At 31.0% G+C, this 18,079-nt stretch overlaps 1 protein-coding gene across 1 annotated transcript; it reads right to left on the reverse strand.

Moving 5' to 3' along the window:
- Positions 1-712: 712 nt before the first annotated feature.
- On the reverse strand, positions 713-8,420 carry RH20 (DEA(D/H)-box RNA helicase family protein). Its single transcript, XM_011002488.1, has 10 exons — positions 8,223-8,420; positions 7,844-8,112; positions 6,184-6,363; positions 5,910-6,071; positions 5,558-5,712; positions 4,648-4,740; positions 3,261-3,346; positions 2,929-3,155; positions 1,669-1,902; positions 713-1,093 (listed from the first exon to the last, which is right to left on the reverse strand). Exons 1-10 carry the CDS (start codon positions 8,276-8,278, stop codon positions 1,035-1,037), a joined length of 1,521 nt encoding a protein of 506 aa, XP_011000790.1. The 5' UTR covers positions 8,279-8,420; the 3' UTR covers positions 713-1,034.
- Positions 8,421-18,079: the final 9,659 nt, after the last annotated feature.

Genomic DNA, 18,079 nt, shown 5'->3' on the forward strand with positions numbered 1-18,079 from the left:
AAGAACTCTATCTAATGAAAACAGATAACAAGTGGAGAATTTATAGTACTCAAAGAGTAATCAGTAATTAATAGCATTCTATTAATTATTCTCAAGAATCCCCTTGAAAAAAAAATAAACATAAAAAAAAAAGAAGGTGAGACACATGACCCACTTAAAATGTACCTTGAATAAAAAAAAATAAAAAAAATAATTCATAATACACCAAAAATAATAAAAATATCTTAATTTAAAACTTCTCTTTCCTAGTCATATCTACTTTATCTTTAAACTAGACATAGAAAACAATTATTTTCTAAATACTATAAAATTTTATTAATAAAAAAAATCCTCCATCCAAAATTAACTTGAAAATGACCTCGTTTAAAAACAAAACAAAAGGCTGTCAAATTATAGGCTCCTTGGTTGAGCTCGTTTGTCTTGAATTTGATTCCCTTGTTTACCTTCGAAAGGAAAAGCCCAAATTGAGTCTCCGCACCAAGTTGTCGAATCATCCAGATGCTGCTGTCATACAGCAGGTTGGCGAAATGGAAGAAACGTTTCAGAAGAACCTTTCAACAGAGAGCAGCGGTTCAGAAGAAGTAGATATCGATCCAACATTTATTAAGTCATCAAAAAGTTGAGGGATAACTGGTTTGACCGTCCATTTGAAGCTTATTTGCTTTAGCCTTCTTAATGTATTACATATTCGTAACTCTTGGATGTTTGGGAGTTGGATTAAACTTACAAATTTATTCCGGAAAACAGAGGAAAAAAGAGAATAATATTGATACAGTGGTATCATAACTTGCAACTCAATTGTTAATGAGCGAGCTACTGAACTTTCAACTCTATAGCACAGATGCAAGATCCTTTGGGCATAATTTAACAGTTATCTTACATAGCCAACTGCCCTCGTATATATAGGCAGCTAGACCATTCAAGTAAAAATAAGCAATCCAAATCCGAAAAAAGAATCCTTGCCTCTATTTCTCTACCATACAACTCTTTTGATAACACTATTGGTCACCGAGCTCATTGCCCACCTTCATTCATTAGCTCCAAGACCGGCCACCACTGTAACCCCTCCCCCGATCTCGGAAACCCCCATGGCCTGGTGAGATAGAGAAGCAAAGTAGAGCTTTAGTAAATAAGAATGCTACACACACACACACTAATAGTTGTAAAACATGCACATGCAAACCACATAATGCGATCAGTATTTTATCAGCACATCACTCTGGCAAAAGTTCATCCAAGTGAATGGAGGAGCTCCGTCACAAAAATCAACATCTATCATAGGAAATGAAGTAAGAAATCAAATCCTTAAACCAGTGGCAGTTTGGCACACTAAACCTATGCCTCTTACACATTTCAACGACCTCTTGAGACTTTTACCAGTGATAATGAGCGCAAAAACTCCAATGGAGGCCACGGCTCATGTTTTCAAGTGGCCACTTTATGATAATGGATCCAGACCTTAAATTTCTATCTAAACAAATCATAGCATTCAATGTCCACAGAATCTGGTTTCCCAAAACAATCCAGATACTCTTGCCACCTGGGCCCCCACCCAAAAAGAAGAGGAAATATCCCCAAAAAGTATCCATAGAGTCATTGCGCCATTATTAAGGTTGTAGCCCTCCCCCAAAAAAACAGTGTGAAAAGAAAAGGTTCCAGACAACTAACCAGATAGTAGAGGAGGTGCACCACGAGCCATTGCTGTCAATTCTGGACTGACCTTCTGTCCAGCTTCCTCGAGTATGGTGACAAGTTCTTTAGCAAATCTGGCATTCCCAGCTGTGAAGAAAGTGTAAGCTGTTCCTTTTGCTCCTGCCCTTCCTGTCCGGCCAATGCGGTGAACATAATCCTCTATGGACCCAGGGAAGTCATAATTGATCACATATTTAACATCCTTCACATCTGCCACCAAAACAAAACAATAAGGAATCCAGAAACTGAGGTGGCTAAGTCAAGAGATGATCCTCCCCTTAAGAGTTTTGCAGAGGTCAAAAACCTAAGAACCAATGTACACCCTAGCAAACCCAAAGAGAGTTCAGTGCCCCACAGAACTCCAAAAGAGAAGATATAAATTCAATCAAATTATGGGGCCAGATGAACAACACCCTTCCCCACAACCTCCAACAAAAGAAAAGGAAAGATTAAGAGCTGAAAGCTTGTAAAACAAATTACAATAGCCATCGCCAAAATGACAAAAAAAAAAAACCAAAAAAAAAAATAATGAAGCTAATGAGGAAAGGATATCCTTGAAAAACAAAATGTACAGAGCAGTGATTTAATGTGAAGATCGCCATTACATTGAACCACAACAGACCATACAGAGAGCTGAATTTTAGAGTTCACAAAGAATATATACAAAAAGATGTGCTAGGGAATACTAAGGGTACAAACTCCATCAGACTGCATGATCCGAGAACATATCCACGAACAAGACTTGAATGCTGTAACTAAATTTCAGGCAAGAAAGATAACAAGAAGATCATACATGATGGAAAAGCAATAACAAAGCTACAAACGGTTTATTCAAAAGATGTCGGAAATTGAAAAGAATAACTTTGTCTGGATAAGAATATATAAAATTGAGATGGACAGAAAAGGTAAAACAAAAAGGATCAGAAAGTGTGTTGATAAAGGAGAATGATAAAGCTATCAACCATAGATAAAGGGAGGCTTGAATAATGACAGCAACTACAGAAAGATGATTATTCTTTGTACAAAAGAGAATGAGATGAGTTTATAAATGAGAGAGAATCGGCTGCCTTAGTGAGCTGGCCTTATTGAGTTATGGTTCTTTATAAAGGGGATAAGTGACATTCAGAAATAAAGGCAAAAAATCTCAGACAACAATGTAACAACCAAAATTAGGGACATAGAGCACAGTCAAAAACCAAAGCTTTGTAGCATCAGCAAGATGTATATAAAGTGTACCTAATCCACGAGCAGCAACATCTGTTGCAGTCATTATAGGACTCTTGCCAGCTTTGAACTCAGACAGGACCCAGTCTCTTTCTGCTTGACTTTTATCTCCATGAATTGAGAGAGCAGGCCAACCATCCATGCGAAGTTGTCGAGTGATCTGATCACAACCTTTCTTGGTATCCATAAAAATCAGAATACGACTACCATCCATGATATCTTCCAGCAACTTCACCAATCTGGAATGTGAAGAAAGATATGTGAAAAATCCTATTTCATGTACAACAGCAGACAGATGCTAATAAAAACAAGAAGCAATAAGACAAACACAGAATACATCATACTTGTTATATTTCTGATTCTCCGAAACAATGTCCACATGTTGACGTATTGCATGATTAGCTTTTAAATCTGGAGATCCTATTATCACCTGCACAATAATATCCAAGTGGAGAACCAACTAAAAAATCATGCAACAACAATAACAGAATGAGAATCCAAAGAGGCAAAGGCCTTGGGCAATACTATTGATTGAATGATCACAATGCTACTGGACAGTTCATAAGAAGACTAGAAACCATTAAAAAAAATAGAAGTTAGAAACATTGAGCAATGGAATGCTGTTTATTGCAACTTTTTGGTGGCCAGATGAACATTGCCGAGAATCTTAACTTCTCATGTTGGTTTAAATGACATAAGAACCCATATCAATCTATGAGATGTAACCCAAGTAAGATAATCTAACTATATTGGAAATAGCCCAAAATGAGTAAAACTAATCAAGACTAAATTAACTAGGATTTGATTAACTTTGTTATAACATGAGTAGCTCTAATTTTTAACCTGAATCAACTTCATGAACTCAAATCATTTTTATCTTTATCAATCCAACTCATTGAAGAAACAAATGAGAATTGAAAAACAAAAAACACCACATAAGCTTCCAAATTTGTTTCAATTCAAGCTATACAAGGCAAGTATGCAAATTAATGATGTTCTTATTTGAGATTACATGTAGAAGATAGTGGCAACCATCCTTACTTGTTGGATGGTCATACAGCAGTACTTATCAAGATCAGCATATGAAATGGGTATGCTGTTCTTGCTCTTGATAAGCACCAGCTCATTTGAATAATTAGTGATCAATATGTCTGGAATTTGTCCATGATCCTAGGATAATAAGACATTGGTAGGTTCCTTCACCACAAGGTTGCAGATGTCTGTAGGTTCTGAGGTGGCTCTATTGGGATTGATGACTTGGAACTTATTGGATTGGTGGTAGTGGCAGCTCCTTTGGGCTGGGAATGTGGGGCAACATGGAACAGTTTGGCTATTCCATTCATTCAATCATCCCCAACACAAATACATTCCATCTGGGTGTTCTCAATTACGGGAGTGAGAGAGTTGTAGAAGATTGAATCACTTGATCCAAGTGCCACGACGAGGGATTTCAGTACAAGATATTTTATCCTTGAAAAACTTCTGTTCTTAGGATGAATGTTTTTGGTACAAGATATGATTATGCAGCACGACATTATCAATTTCTATTAGTTTTGTGATGGAAGTGGGTCACATTATTCTATCACACTTCATAGAATGTTGATGGAGTTTGTGTCATGTATTTAAACATTTGACTAATCTTCTCAATTTGACAAAGGCACAAGAGGGTCCATTTAATTTCACAAAATCAATTGCAGAAAATATTATGCCTGCATAGAAGAACTATCTTACTTTGTATGGATTGTAAAGAGACTGCCGTGCCAGTTGTTCAACCTCTTTAGGCCAGGTTGCACTCCAGTACAAAGTTTGACGATCTGGTCGAATCTGCATACAGATCAAAAGGGCAATTGTAAAAAAATAATCACAAGGGTAGAACTAAATAGAAAAGGTGTGCACCTGCGAGCACAAACAAGTGTGCACATGTGCATGAAGAGAGAAGGGAGAGACTACAGAGAATTCCAATCAATCTTAGTGCTACACACTTTATTAACTTTTGAATGTTTGGTAGGCTGCACTTTATAATTACACCTGTGCCAGCCAACAACAGCATGTATCAGATGGAGAGTAAAGTCAAACCTGGTTGAATTCCAAGCATATTCCCACCTATTCATGTCTTTTTTCACATGATTGGCAAAAAAAAACGAGAAAAGATAACCTCCAAATTCAACTTCCTATAAAATCAGCATTCTAAATTATATATCTAGCATGTTTTTGAGCTAATCATAGTAGAACCAAGTTTCTCCTTCAGTTGCCCATGGTGAACTTACCATATCAAAAAAACAAAACAAAAAACAGCATACCAAGGAATCAAACAACTTCCAGCCATTTGACTGGTTATACAGCTAGGCTGCCATTAAAATTCTAACCCGGCAGGAACCAACAATCAATCCATAGTTCACTTCTTCCATGGAGGCTTTATAAGACAACTGCTAACCACATCCAACTTTGAAAGAGTTCAAACTTAATAGCAACAGCATTACTAAACATACCAGGAAAAGAAGAGGCAAAAAGCAATGGGCTTAACAACAATATCCAAGCTGGTTGTGCATAACTTAAATGAAGAGTTATTTATCTTCGCACCACTTTACCAAGATTGTTTATTTTCTAACAAAGAGAAAACGATAAGGTTAAAAACAAGAACCTGAGAAACAATTTTTCGTATCTGAGGCTCAAACCCCATGTCTAACATCCGATCTGCTTCATCCAGAACCAGATAAGTAACCCTTCGCAAATTTGTATGATGTGACTCCATCATATCAATCAACCTTCCAGGTGTAGCAATGACAATTTCAACACCTGAGTCAAAAACAAAGTCACAACTTTAGAAAAACTCAAACAACAACCTGTGTAATCCAGATACACCATTAAATGAAGTTCTAAACTTCTAATAAATAGTAAAGCTGTTTCAGTGCTTATGCTCAAAGGCCATGAATTAGTTCATGTTTCTAAAAATAGTGCAGAAGCAATGTCATCCAATGTTAACCACCACATACCTTTCTGGAGGTCACGCACTTGAGGTCCCTTTGGAACCCCACCATATATGCATGTATTTTTAATCCTTGATGATGCACCAAATTTAGCTGCTTCTTGTTGTATCTGAACAGCAAGTTCACGTGTTGGAGCTAAAACTAATACAATAGGTCCATCTCCAGGAGCTGGAAAATAAGGGAGAACAGGCCCAAACTTAAGCTAACAACACAATCAAAAACATATGGAGGCATGTGAAATGATATAAGAAGCTTCAAAAACTAGCAAATACACCTTTACCTAAAAATGGTTGGGCATTAACATGGATAATTGCAGGCAATAGGTAAGCCAGTGTCTTCCCAGATCCTGTTTCAGCAATACCAATGAGATCACGGCCCTTCAAAGCCATTGGCCATCCTTGAGCTTGTATAGGTGTAGGTTCAGTAAACCCAGCTTTTGAGATTTCTTGCAGAACATAATCTGGAGAAAACTAAATAGATCTAATAAGTTTACTACCAAATAGACGTTGTTATCCAATTTAAAGACTCTCCATATAAATGTTATTCATTTCAGTGAACTTAATTGATGTAAAAAAATTGTCTATCCTAGTTGATTAAGTGCTGTAGGTTGCTTACCCAGTCATGTTCTATTCTGCAATCTCTGATTATTAGTTTTCTCAAATAAACGTTGTTATCCAATGTAAAGACTTGTCCATTCTGAAATGTTATCCATTTCAGTGAACTCAATTGACGCGAAAAATAGCCTATCCTAGTTGATTAAGTGTTGTCGGTTGCTTACCCAACCATTTTCTATTCTGAAATCTTCTATCACTAGTTTTATTTCCTAATTCCCTTTTTCATCCTTTTCTCTTTTTCTATAGGAGAAGGAAGGGGATGTGGGGAGAAAGTAATCTAATAGTTGGGTTACACTCTAGTGAGTAAACCTTCCCCTCTCATGTAGTGTGAACAGAATATAATCTCACATCTCTTGAAACAACAATGAGTGATTTTACCAAACTAATGAAATAGTTTGCAGCACCAAATTAAGTAGCTAGGAAGTATTATATTAAGTAGCATCTTAATCCTAATCTAAATAGCCATTGAGGCTGCAAAAAATGCTAGCCCCGTCTCTATAAGAGATAGCAGATTAAATCTTGAAGAACATGTCAAAACTTTCAACTCGAGAAATACACCCCTCAGAGCCCATTTGGCATTGTGGTAGTGGTTGTTTTTCAAAATGTTTTTCGTATGGAAATACATCAAAATAACATTTTTTTTCATTTTTTTAAAATTTATTTTTGACATCAACACATCAAAACAATCTAAAAACACCAAAAAAGTAATTTGAAGCAAAAAAATTCTTTTTTTTTCAAAAACGATTTTGCACTACAAAAACAAACGGTGCCTCAATCCCTAGGGAATCAATTGATCATAGTATCCCCTATTCTATCCCTATGCATGAGAAACAATTGGATTATAAATCCTAACAATGATTTAAAAGGTAAAACTTAAAGTTCATTTCAAATCCAACAGTACCTGTTAAGAGTAACAAATTAATGTTTTTTAAAGAATGAATCATATACAGAATCCACATTTTCCTATCCTATCCACCAACCAGTTATAAAAATTAGAACAATTGGCCTCTCCACCCACACAAATTATTCAAACTAAGTTAAACAAGCTGTCAAAAAAAGTCTGTTATCGCAATGCTCCAGATAGGCTGATTGAAAAATTTAAAACTCGTAACCAACCCTCCCAGGAGAATGACTATCCTAGGTTTCAGTTAAATCAAGAGCATCTCCCGCAACACAGCAATTCCAATACCATGTGGCAAGGAACCTCTCATCAGCAATCTATTGACTACCTCGAACCTCTAAAACAATACACATAAACATAGGCAACAAGAAAACTCGAAATCGAAGGGATTTAAAAAAAAAAAATCAAAAATCGATGCACAGTACCTGGAAAGCCGACATCATGAAAACTCTTCACAGGCTTGGGAACATCACGGCCCTCTACAGTAATCTCCCTGCGTTGCCTATACTCCTCCACCTCCCTTTCTGACATTGCTGCCACTGATGGGGATTCCACATGGAAATTCTTCTCAAATGGAGTCAGCCCATCTAAATCCGACTTCGCAGGCGAGTCACCACGACCATACTCCCTCCTCTCGGATGATGGCCGAGTGGAGCTACCACCATAACTGGAAGCGCCGCCGAAACCTGAACCACTAAAGAAACACAAAATTCACAGAAATGAAGTAACAATGAAAGAGCAAAACAAGCTATCCTCATCCAGTTGTTCACTGCTGTATAATTATAAACACATTGAGATGATTACCTTCTCCTGTCACGGTAAGAAGTTGGGTCGCCGGAGCGGCTGTCGTATCGGCTCATGGTGCTACTCCCGGTGAGATTATCAGGGATGATTTTTGTTTTTGGTTTTGAATTTTAGGGTTTAAAAAAAATGGAAGCAACTGGGTGATACGGGACTTGTTTATTTCCTTCTCTGCGGTTTTTATAATGGGGCGTGCGTGCGTGCGTTTCCGGTTGTTTGGTTGATGGTGAGCCATACGTGTTTTTTACTGTGACAAATTGAGATGACAATTATACCCTGATCCAATGGATATTATTTATCCTTCATGCTGGGTCTTCATGTTCTATAATTACAGTTACAAATACAACTATATTACAATTACAAATTATAATTACTAAAAAAATCAATAAACAGATGGGAAAACATTGTATCCCCTTAAACAAAGTATTGTGTATTGAAAAGCTTTTTATTTTTTTTACTTGAAGCATTTTTACTTAAATTTTTTTAAATTTTATTCTTCTATGTTACAATAATTAAAAATTAAATTTAATAATTTATTTTAATTAATTTATTACGAGGTTTTCACATGTCAAAAAAACCATTCAGAGATTAAGTTAATGTTCTATTTGCTTAAATAGACTTTGCTTAAAATGAATTGAAACTGTGTGGATCCAATACAATAATTAAACAAAAAGTTTATTTTTTTATTATTCATAAGGCATAAATTTTAATTTTTTTGTACCTGAAATTCTTTTATTTTTCATTTTCATCCTTGTTTATTGAAGTTTTGAGATTGGGTCATGCACTTTTTTTGTTTTACATATTAGTCTCTTTTTTTTTTTTTGCAAGGAGTTCAATTCATATTATTTTTGTATTCTACGAGGGGAGAGGGAGTTGCTAGAAAAAGAGGAGAAGAGTTGTCAATTGTCCTATTTCAACATCTAAAAAAATGATATAAGTGTTAATAAGTTTTATTTGATGAAATAAATTTTATTTAAGTGTTTTTAGCTCCTTTTCTTGTTAGAAACAAAAATAAATCAAGACTCTAGAATCTTTGATTCATGATGATTTTCATTGTTTTTGAACTAGTTAAAAGTTATTTTGTGGTTAGGAATTAGTATATCATACGGTTTATGAGATGTTTTTTTTTATATTTTTAAGTGAAAAATAATTAAAAACATATTTTTTTATTTAAGAAACCAGACCAGACTTCTCAACCACTTGAGATTTTTATAATATAACTAGCAAATGATACATCATTTGTTTTTAAAAAATTAGATTTATATAAGTGATATGTTGTCCATTAAAAAACAAATGGTCATAAACAATAGCCCACCTAGGCATAAGAATTCACCTTTTTTTGGCCTTTATGGTTTCTTAATATTTTTCCTTTATTTTAATTAAAATTAATTAAAACAAATTAATTAAAAATTCATTTAGAACATTAATTTATTAAATATCATTTGTTTTTTACTTTGTTTTTGAGTAATTCATTTAGAATATTAATTTATTAAATATCATTTGTTTTTTACTTTGTTTTTGAGTAAAACTATAGCATTCCTTTTATAATACTATCAAGCACTCCTTTTGCATTATCCTTCATAATTGTTATTTTTCTTAAATTGTATTTGATGGCTTTCTTGTGAATATTTATTTTTATTATTATATAATTAAATTAAAAGATATATTTCAAAAAGTAAAGTTTTTAAACTCAATTGAATTCATGACTCAAATGGCAAGTTTAGCCTGTTAAATTGGGTTAACATAAGTCACTTCAAAACCTCATCATTTAATATTTAAAAAAAATAACAATCTTGAATTTTTTAAAATCAAACTACATTTTAATTGAATCATGTTTGGTTTTATTATGTCAATCAAGTCACGTCAAGTCAACATTCATTTGGTTTAATTTGAAACTTATGTCAAGTAGAGAGTAAGTCAGGAAATTTTCAAGTTGACTTATCAGACATGTCGTAACTAAATTTTGGATAAAACAATTTGTTTTTATAAAAATACATATTTTTTATTTTAAAATCCTTTTTTTTTTAAACGAGGAGATAAATCTTCAAGTGGCAAAAGAATAATCATATTAGGCTATATTAACAATGTGCTGAAGAAAGATTTAATTTGAAACAAAGTTTAAGATTGAAATTTGACTTGACCAAAATTAAAAGAATTAATTAAATTCAAAAACTTAGTCAAATTTCTAATGAGTTTTGAGTAGTCAGTCGAGGATTCACTTGAAGAAAAATCAAGTTTATATATCTAATTCAAATCAATTTACAAAGATTGAAAGATTAGAGATATAATTAAAACTTTGAAAGGCTAAATTTGTGCAATCAGTGGTTTAATTACAAGAAAATCAAAGTTTATGGTTAATTAAGGCCAAATTGAATAAATTCAAGGTTAGTGACCATTATGTAAAAGGCACACAACATTGGGGACTATATCAAACATTTCCAAAGGCTGAATTGAAGAAAATAAAAGTTTAAGGCTTAATTAGAGGCTAAATTGAACAAATTAAAAACTAAGAGTTACTTTGAAAAAGTCATTAAACTTATCTCAATCAATTTTTGACAAGGCCTAATTATGTAAAATTAATTAGGTTTATCTCTATTAAGGACGTTTGAGCTTAAATTATCTTTAGTAGAGTCGTTATTCTATTATGCGCGACATGACAGGATGTTAGGATTAAATAGTCATCACCTAGCTATTTGGTTTAATGTCACTACAAGACCCAGATGGACTGGTCTTATTTGAAATTTTAGGGTAAAGAACTAGTTGTGATGAAGAAAAATATTAGCACCCTTAGCATACCTGATCTGAGATAAACTACATTATATGGTTTGGATGTACTTTAAAGGAGTTGATGAACTCCTAATTGATGATCCATCTATATGACCCATAATAAAGATTTACTCTCATAGTTGATGAACTCCTAATCGATGATCCATCTATGACCCATAATAAAGATTTACTCTCATAAATAAATATGATATTTTAAATTTATTATGGGTTTTTATGCCTAAATAAAATATTATAGGAAAAATCCATAGAGGTGCTCTAGCAAGGTTTACCTATCTTAGAAGGCAAAAACGTTTTCCACAACTCATATATTATGGTGAAAATATTCTTAATTAAAATTAGTGAATATTCAAAAAAATTCTAAAAACTTTCTAATCAAGTTTTGATATTTAAATACTAGTCTGCTTGTAAGTCCAACATTTATACTAAATAAATGTTGGCCATTAATTTTCAAAGAAAAAGAATTATGGCTATTGAAATATTAGTTAAATTATTAAAGAAGTTTACAAACTTGTTGTAAAATTTAAAAAAAAAATGCAAAAATAAAATTTCTAAAACAATGCTAATTTGTTTTTTAAAAATAAAATGCAATTTGTTTTATAAGAATTGGGTTATATGTAATATGTAAATTTTTTTAGATACACTTACAATTCAGTCAACTTGATCAAAACTTGATTTCAGTTTTTTTTAAAAGGATATAAAAATAAAATCAATTTATATTTTTATAAAAAAAATTTGAACAACATTTTGGATTTAATAATGTTGTTTTATGAAATCTATTTTTTATTTAATTAAACAATATTAAAATAAACATTTGTAGGAAAGACAACAAATATAATTATCACATAGAAATATATTTCTTCAATATAAACTTAATTTTCTTATAAATGTATTTTTTTTATTGTTTTAACAAAAACATGTTTTTTCACACATTGTTTTTAAATAAAAAGCTATCTAGATCTCAAAAGCTTGTTTTAAAAACAAATATTAAAACAATTTCTAAACATTTTGTATGTGATTGAAGGAAAAAAAATAATAAATATTTTAAAATAATGTAAAAAATCCAAAAAAAAAACTAAAGAACATAAATTTTATATTTATTAAATATTCATGAGTGATTTTTATTTCTTATTTTTGCACATTAGGTATATAATATTTGGAAAAAAATCATTAACATTCCCACAAAAACTTATAATACTATTCAAGAACCATGAAAAAAATTAAATACTAATTTAAATTATCAAGTTAACCTTTTTTTGTTAATAATGCATTCAATCAAAAACTGAAAAACAAAAAAAATCATGGAAAAGAACCACATGTTTAAGCCGAAAAAATGAGGCACATATACCTAACTCAATGAAAAAAAAAAAAAAACTTGTTTCACGGCTCCTATAAAACTAGGCGCTTGCACTCTTAACCTTCTCTTTCTCTTCTTTTTTTCGCTCAAGGATGGATGATATGTCATTCATTATTTTATTTTATTTTATTTTTAAAAGACAATAGGCTATGTGATTGCTTGTATTTTGGACATAAAAGAAGCGGCTGAGAAACTGGGTTAGAGTTTTTGAACACCAAATAAACACTCTAAGAATCTTAATAAACTAGTTTCTCACTCAAAATATTCTTCAATCCTTTTAAAAACATAAAAGTAAATATTGATTTTCCCCCAACCCCTATCAACTTTTTTTTCCCCTGACAATATAGAAGTTCAAAAAACCTTAATGATACTCATCTCATCAAAAGAAACGTGCTGACACTAAATTTAACTTTTTTATCACAAAATCTAGCCAACTGACTATTTTTTTTCTCTTCAACTGTTCTTTAGTGACTCTCTCTTCATTTGAATTCAGAGGTTGAAATGTGAAAGTTTTAGACTAAAACATTACAATTTCAAACTAAAAACCAAAAAGGAAAATTAAAAGATTTTGGTGGCAATTATCTTTTAAAAAGCGCCTAATGAACAATTTAAAAAAAAAATCTTGTATTTTGCCTCACTATTAGTTTTGGTCCCTATATTTTTATTTTTTCATAAATAATAAAACTAATTTTTATTTTTTACAAAACCAAGTATCAATCCAATGTCAAATTATCTTCTTTTTTTATAAATCACCATAATCCTAGAGAAAATAAATAAATAAAATTATCAAGCTCATTTTATTGTGAATGCAACATAAATTAATAAAATTAAAAAAAAATTAATGATCAAAGTAGAAAAGACTTGAACTAGGAAAAACAAAAAACAAAATAAAAGAATGTAAAAGGCTAGTGATATGTGAGTTTTTTTGGCATTTAATTAGTGGCGGAGCCACTAAAGGACAAAAGGGGGAAATTGCCACCCTTAACTCTTTTTTTTAATATTAAATTATTAATATATTATTTTAGAAAATTGTTAAGGAAGGAAAAAAAAAGTTGTTATTGTTTATAATTGTTGACTTATATACTAATATAATATATATGCATGGCTCATTCCACAAATTTTTCCCTTTTTTCTTTTATTTATATGTCAAATTAATGTTGCAGGCTTAAAAATATAAAATCCCTTGACTAACAAAGAGTATTTTTTGTTCCCTACCTTTACTGCTTTGTTCTTTTCATGAGCGGTTATTCTCTGTCTCTCTGGTATGCAAATTTCTCATTAAGTATAGTTAAGCAATTAATTTTTCTTGCCTTATGCTTTATATTTTAGATAAATTTTCTTTATTTTTTTATTTATTTCATTGTTTAATTTTAATTTTATTCTTTTATAATTAGTTATTAAAAATATTAGGGTTTATGATAATTTAGGGGTTTTGATATGAATATGTTCAAAATAAATATTTAAATCTGCTAATTTAATCAATTAAATATTTCTTTTCTTATTATAAAGGAATAAATTAATATTCATGCAAAACCACTATTATTGACATCTCTTGTACTGGTAGAGTAGTTTATTGAAATTTAATATTTTTATATAACTTGTTTGTAAGTAAAATATCAAGTAAAAAACATGTTTTTCAAGAATTGTTCATCTTACACATGCATTAGGCATTTCTCCTCAATTAAGTATCTAGAAATGATTAAGTATAATTTAATCAACATACTTATTATATGCATATAGATATGAATTGAAATAGGTTTTGATTTTGATGAATTAATATGTATTTTGTTATGAATTTCATATGGAAGATTTAGAATTATTGTGTAACTCAACTAGTTTTTATTTAACAGTGAATTATTATGTAATTGTGTTAATTATTATATAGACACTAATGATGATAAAAAGAATTCAGCAAGTTCATATTAAATTAACATGTCACTAAACAAGTATTTCAAGCATAAATCGCTTGAGGATGAAAAGTCAATCAAAACTTCAAGTCATGTAACTCAATCAAGTTCAAAGAAAAGTCATATTGAAATCAACCCCAACACTTTCCTTGCTAACCCTGGCTTAAGAAGACCAGTTTATGAATACCATATAAATGATAAGGATGCAATCCGAAGAGTTTATTTACAAAAAGGTCCTTGACAACCTTCACACTGTGATTTTTCTCAAAAATAATTTGGAAATATATCAACATTATGACATTTTAATCTGGCTTGGTTTGGTGCATACCCAACATGGTTAGAGTACAACATAGCTAAAGATGTTGCCTTCTGCTTGTATTATTATCTTTTCAAGTCAAAAAGGGATTTTGATTCGTTTGTGGGTGAGGGGTAGTCAAATTGAAAAATAAAAAAAAAAAGAGGAAAGATTTGATCTTTATATTGGAAAGTCTAATAGTTGTCATAATGCAGCTAGAATAAAATGTGAGAATTTGATGAATGAAAAACAAAGTATCATGACTTTGTTATCTAAGCAAACAATAAAAAGTCAAAGTGATTATCAAACTCAATTGAACACTTCAATAAAGTGTGCTTGTTTTTTGTTGCACCAAGGACTTCCATTTCGTAGCCATGATGAATGTGAATGTTCAAGCAACCAAGGAAATTATCTAGAGCTCTTGCATTTTCTTTCTAGAAATAATAAAGCTATTAAAAGAGTTATTTTCAGTGAAACTCCTAGACATAACAAATTGACTTCTCAAGATATTCAAAAAGACATTACTCAAGCTGCTACCTTCTGCTTGTATTATTATCTTTTCAAGTCAAAAAGGGATTTTGATTCGTTTGTGGGTGAGGGGTAGTCAAATTGAAAAAAAAAAAAAAAAAAAAAAAGAGGAAAGATTTGATCTTTATATTGGAAAGTCTAATAGTTGTCATAATGCAGCTAGAATAAAATGTGAGAATTTGATGAATGAAAAACAAAGTATCATGACTTTGTTATCTAAGCAAACAATAAAAAGTCAAAGTGATTATCAAACTCAATTGAACACTTCAATAAAGTGTGCTTGTTTTTTGTTGCACCAAGGACTTCCATTTCGTAACCATGATGAATGTGAATGTTCAAGCAACCAAGGAAATTATCTAGAGCTCTTGCATTTTCTTTCTAGAAATAATAAAGCTATTAAAAGAGTTATTTTCAGTGAAACTCCTAGACATAACAAATTGACTTCTCAAGATATTCAAAAAGACATTACTCAAGCTGCTGCAGAGGAGATTACAAGTGTAATTATTAAAGATCTAGGTGACTTATTATTTTCAATTTTAATTGATGAGTCACGTGACATATCAATCAAGAAACAAATGGCTATTGTTTTATGATATGCAGACAACAATGGACATATAATTGAATGTTTTCTTGGCATTCAACATGTGTGAGATACAACCGCTAGTTCACTTAAGGCAACTATTGAAGCTTTGTTTTCTAAATATGGGCTAAACATATCAAGATTACGTGGTCAGGGATATGATGGAGCTAGTAACATGCGAGGTGAATTCAATGGCTTGAAAGCACTTATTTTAAATATCAATCTAAGTGCATATTATGTACATTGTTTTGCTCACATACTTCAATTAACTCTTATGGTTGTTATAAAGAAGCATAATGAAATTAGATATGTCTTCAATTTTATTTCTAGCATGATAAATATAGTTGGAGAGCATCATGTAAAAGGATAGAGGTGATTAGAGAAAAACAATATGCTAGAAGTATTAAAGGACTTGAAAATGGAGAAATTTCTAGTGGACGAGGCTTAAATCAAGAAACTTCTCTTAAAAGGTATCGTGATACTCATTGAGCCTCCCATTATATTACAATTATTCATCTACTTGCAATGTTTCATCAGTTCTTGATGTGCTTGAGATTATAAGGGAGGATGGGGTGAGCTCAGCAAAAATAGAGAACAGAAGCAGTTATTTTAACAGATATTATAGAATCATTTAATTTTGTATTCATGCTTTATTGTTTGAGAAGGATACTAGCAGTTACTAATGAGTTCTCACAAGCATTACAAAGAAAATATCAAGATATAGAAAATGCTATGAGTTTATTGAAAACATTAAAGGAACAATTCAAAATGATGAGAGAGAATGATTGGGAATCTTTACTAGAAGAAATGTCATCCTTTTGCATCAAACATGATATTGATATTCTAAACATGGATGATGAGTACAAGCTTCATAGGCGTTCAAGGCGAAAATCTTAGAGGATTATAAACCTACACCACTTCCATTATGAATTGTTTAACAATATCATTGACATGCAACTTACTGAGTTGGATGATCGTTTTACTAAGACGAGTACAAAGTTACTTCTTCATGTGGCATGTTTAAACCTAAGTGACTCTTTCTCTGCTTTCAACAAAAAAAAGCTTCTTCGCCTTGCTCTTTTTTATCCTAGTGAATTCTCTATAGTGGACCTTATAATACTTGGTGACCAACTTGATACGTATATTATCGATCTACATGGTGATGATGAGTTTTTTGGTATTGAAGATATTGCTAATCTTGCAGAGAAAATGGTAAAAACAAAAAAGAATTTGATATTTCCATTAATATATATGCTTATCAAATTGTCATTACTTCTACTAGTTGCAACTACTACAATGGAGAGAGTTTTTTTTTGCTATGCATATTGTCAAGAGTAGATTGTGGAATAGAATGGGAGCTAAGTGGATGAATGATAATTTGGTTGTATACATTGAGAAAGATATCTTCGATAAGATTGATAATGAAGCCAATATGAAGTGGTTTTAAAATATGAAAACTCGAAGAAAACAATTATAATTGAAGTTTTTTCAATTTAAAAGTATTTTTAAATTAATTTTAATTAATATGAATGAGTATATATGTTTTGAATTGATTTTGAATGCTTATCTATATAATATAGTATATGTTAATAATTTGCCCCTTTATTGGAAAAACTCTAGCTCCACCACTTCAACTAATGCAATTTGTAATTTGTAGTGTAATATACAAATGGCGCCTAGGTCCTATCTTTGTGCCAGATACATCCCTACATATACATGGTGTTTGGAATGTGTTGGATGGGAACCATACTCGCTCCCCACTTGAGGATACTTAACGCTTGGCTTATTGAGTTGGAACTAAGAGAAATAGGTTTGTCGTCAAGATTCAATATCAATGGTTTGTGTGTAAAAACCTAATTTTGTTGAGTCCTTCATCAAGATCCAAGGTTCTTGGATCCTTATTCTAAATATTATTATTTATTTTAGAAATATTATTATTTTTATTATGCTTATTATTATTAATAAAATAATTAATAAATTTTAAACAAAATATTATGATTAATATTGAAAACCTATTATCATTTATATTATAATTTTTTATGGTATTTTTTAATAAAAATAAAAAGTTAGCCTTCGACGTAATATTATTAAAAATATGCAACAATTCCAGGTATTAATATAAAAATATTATAATTTACATTGTAAATATTATTATTTTTCTTATAATACAAAGCATTCATCTAAAAAATATTTTTTTTTTATTATTATTCAAAGTATTCATATCAAAATATTATTACTTGGGTTCTAAATATTAATATTTTTTTATAATTTAATATATTCATATCAAAGATATTATAATTTGTGTTATAATATTATTATTTTTATAAGAATTCAAATTTTTAATATAAAAAATTATTAATTGCATTTTAAATATTCTTGAAATTAAAAATAGTATTATTTGTGTTATGA

This window comes from Populus euphratica, unplaced genomic scaffold, assembly GCF_000495115.2.
Source record: "Populus euphratica unplaced genomic scaffold, PopEup_1.0 scaffold366.1, whole genome shotgun sequence".
In the NCBI taxonomy this organism is placed as follows: Eukaryota; Viridiplantae; Streptophyta; class Magnoliopsida; order Malpighiales; family Salicaceae; genus Populus; species Populus euphratica.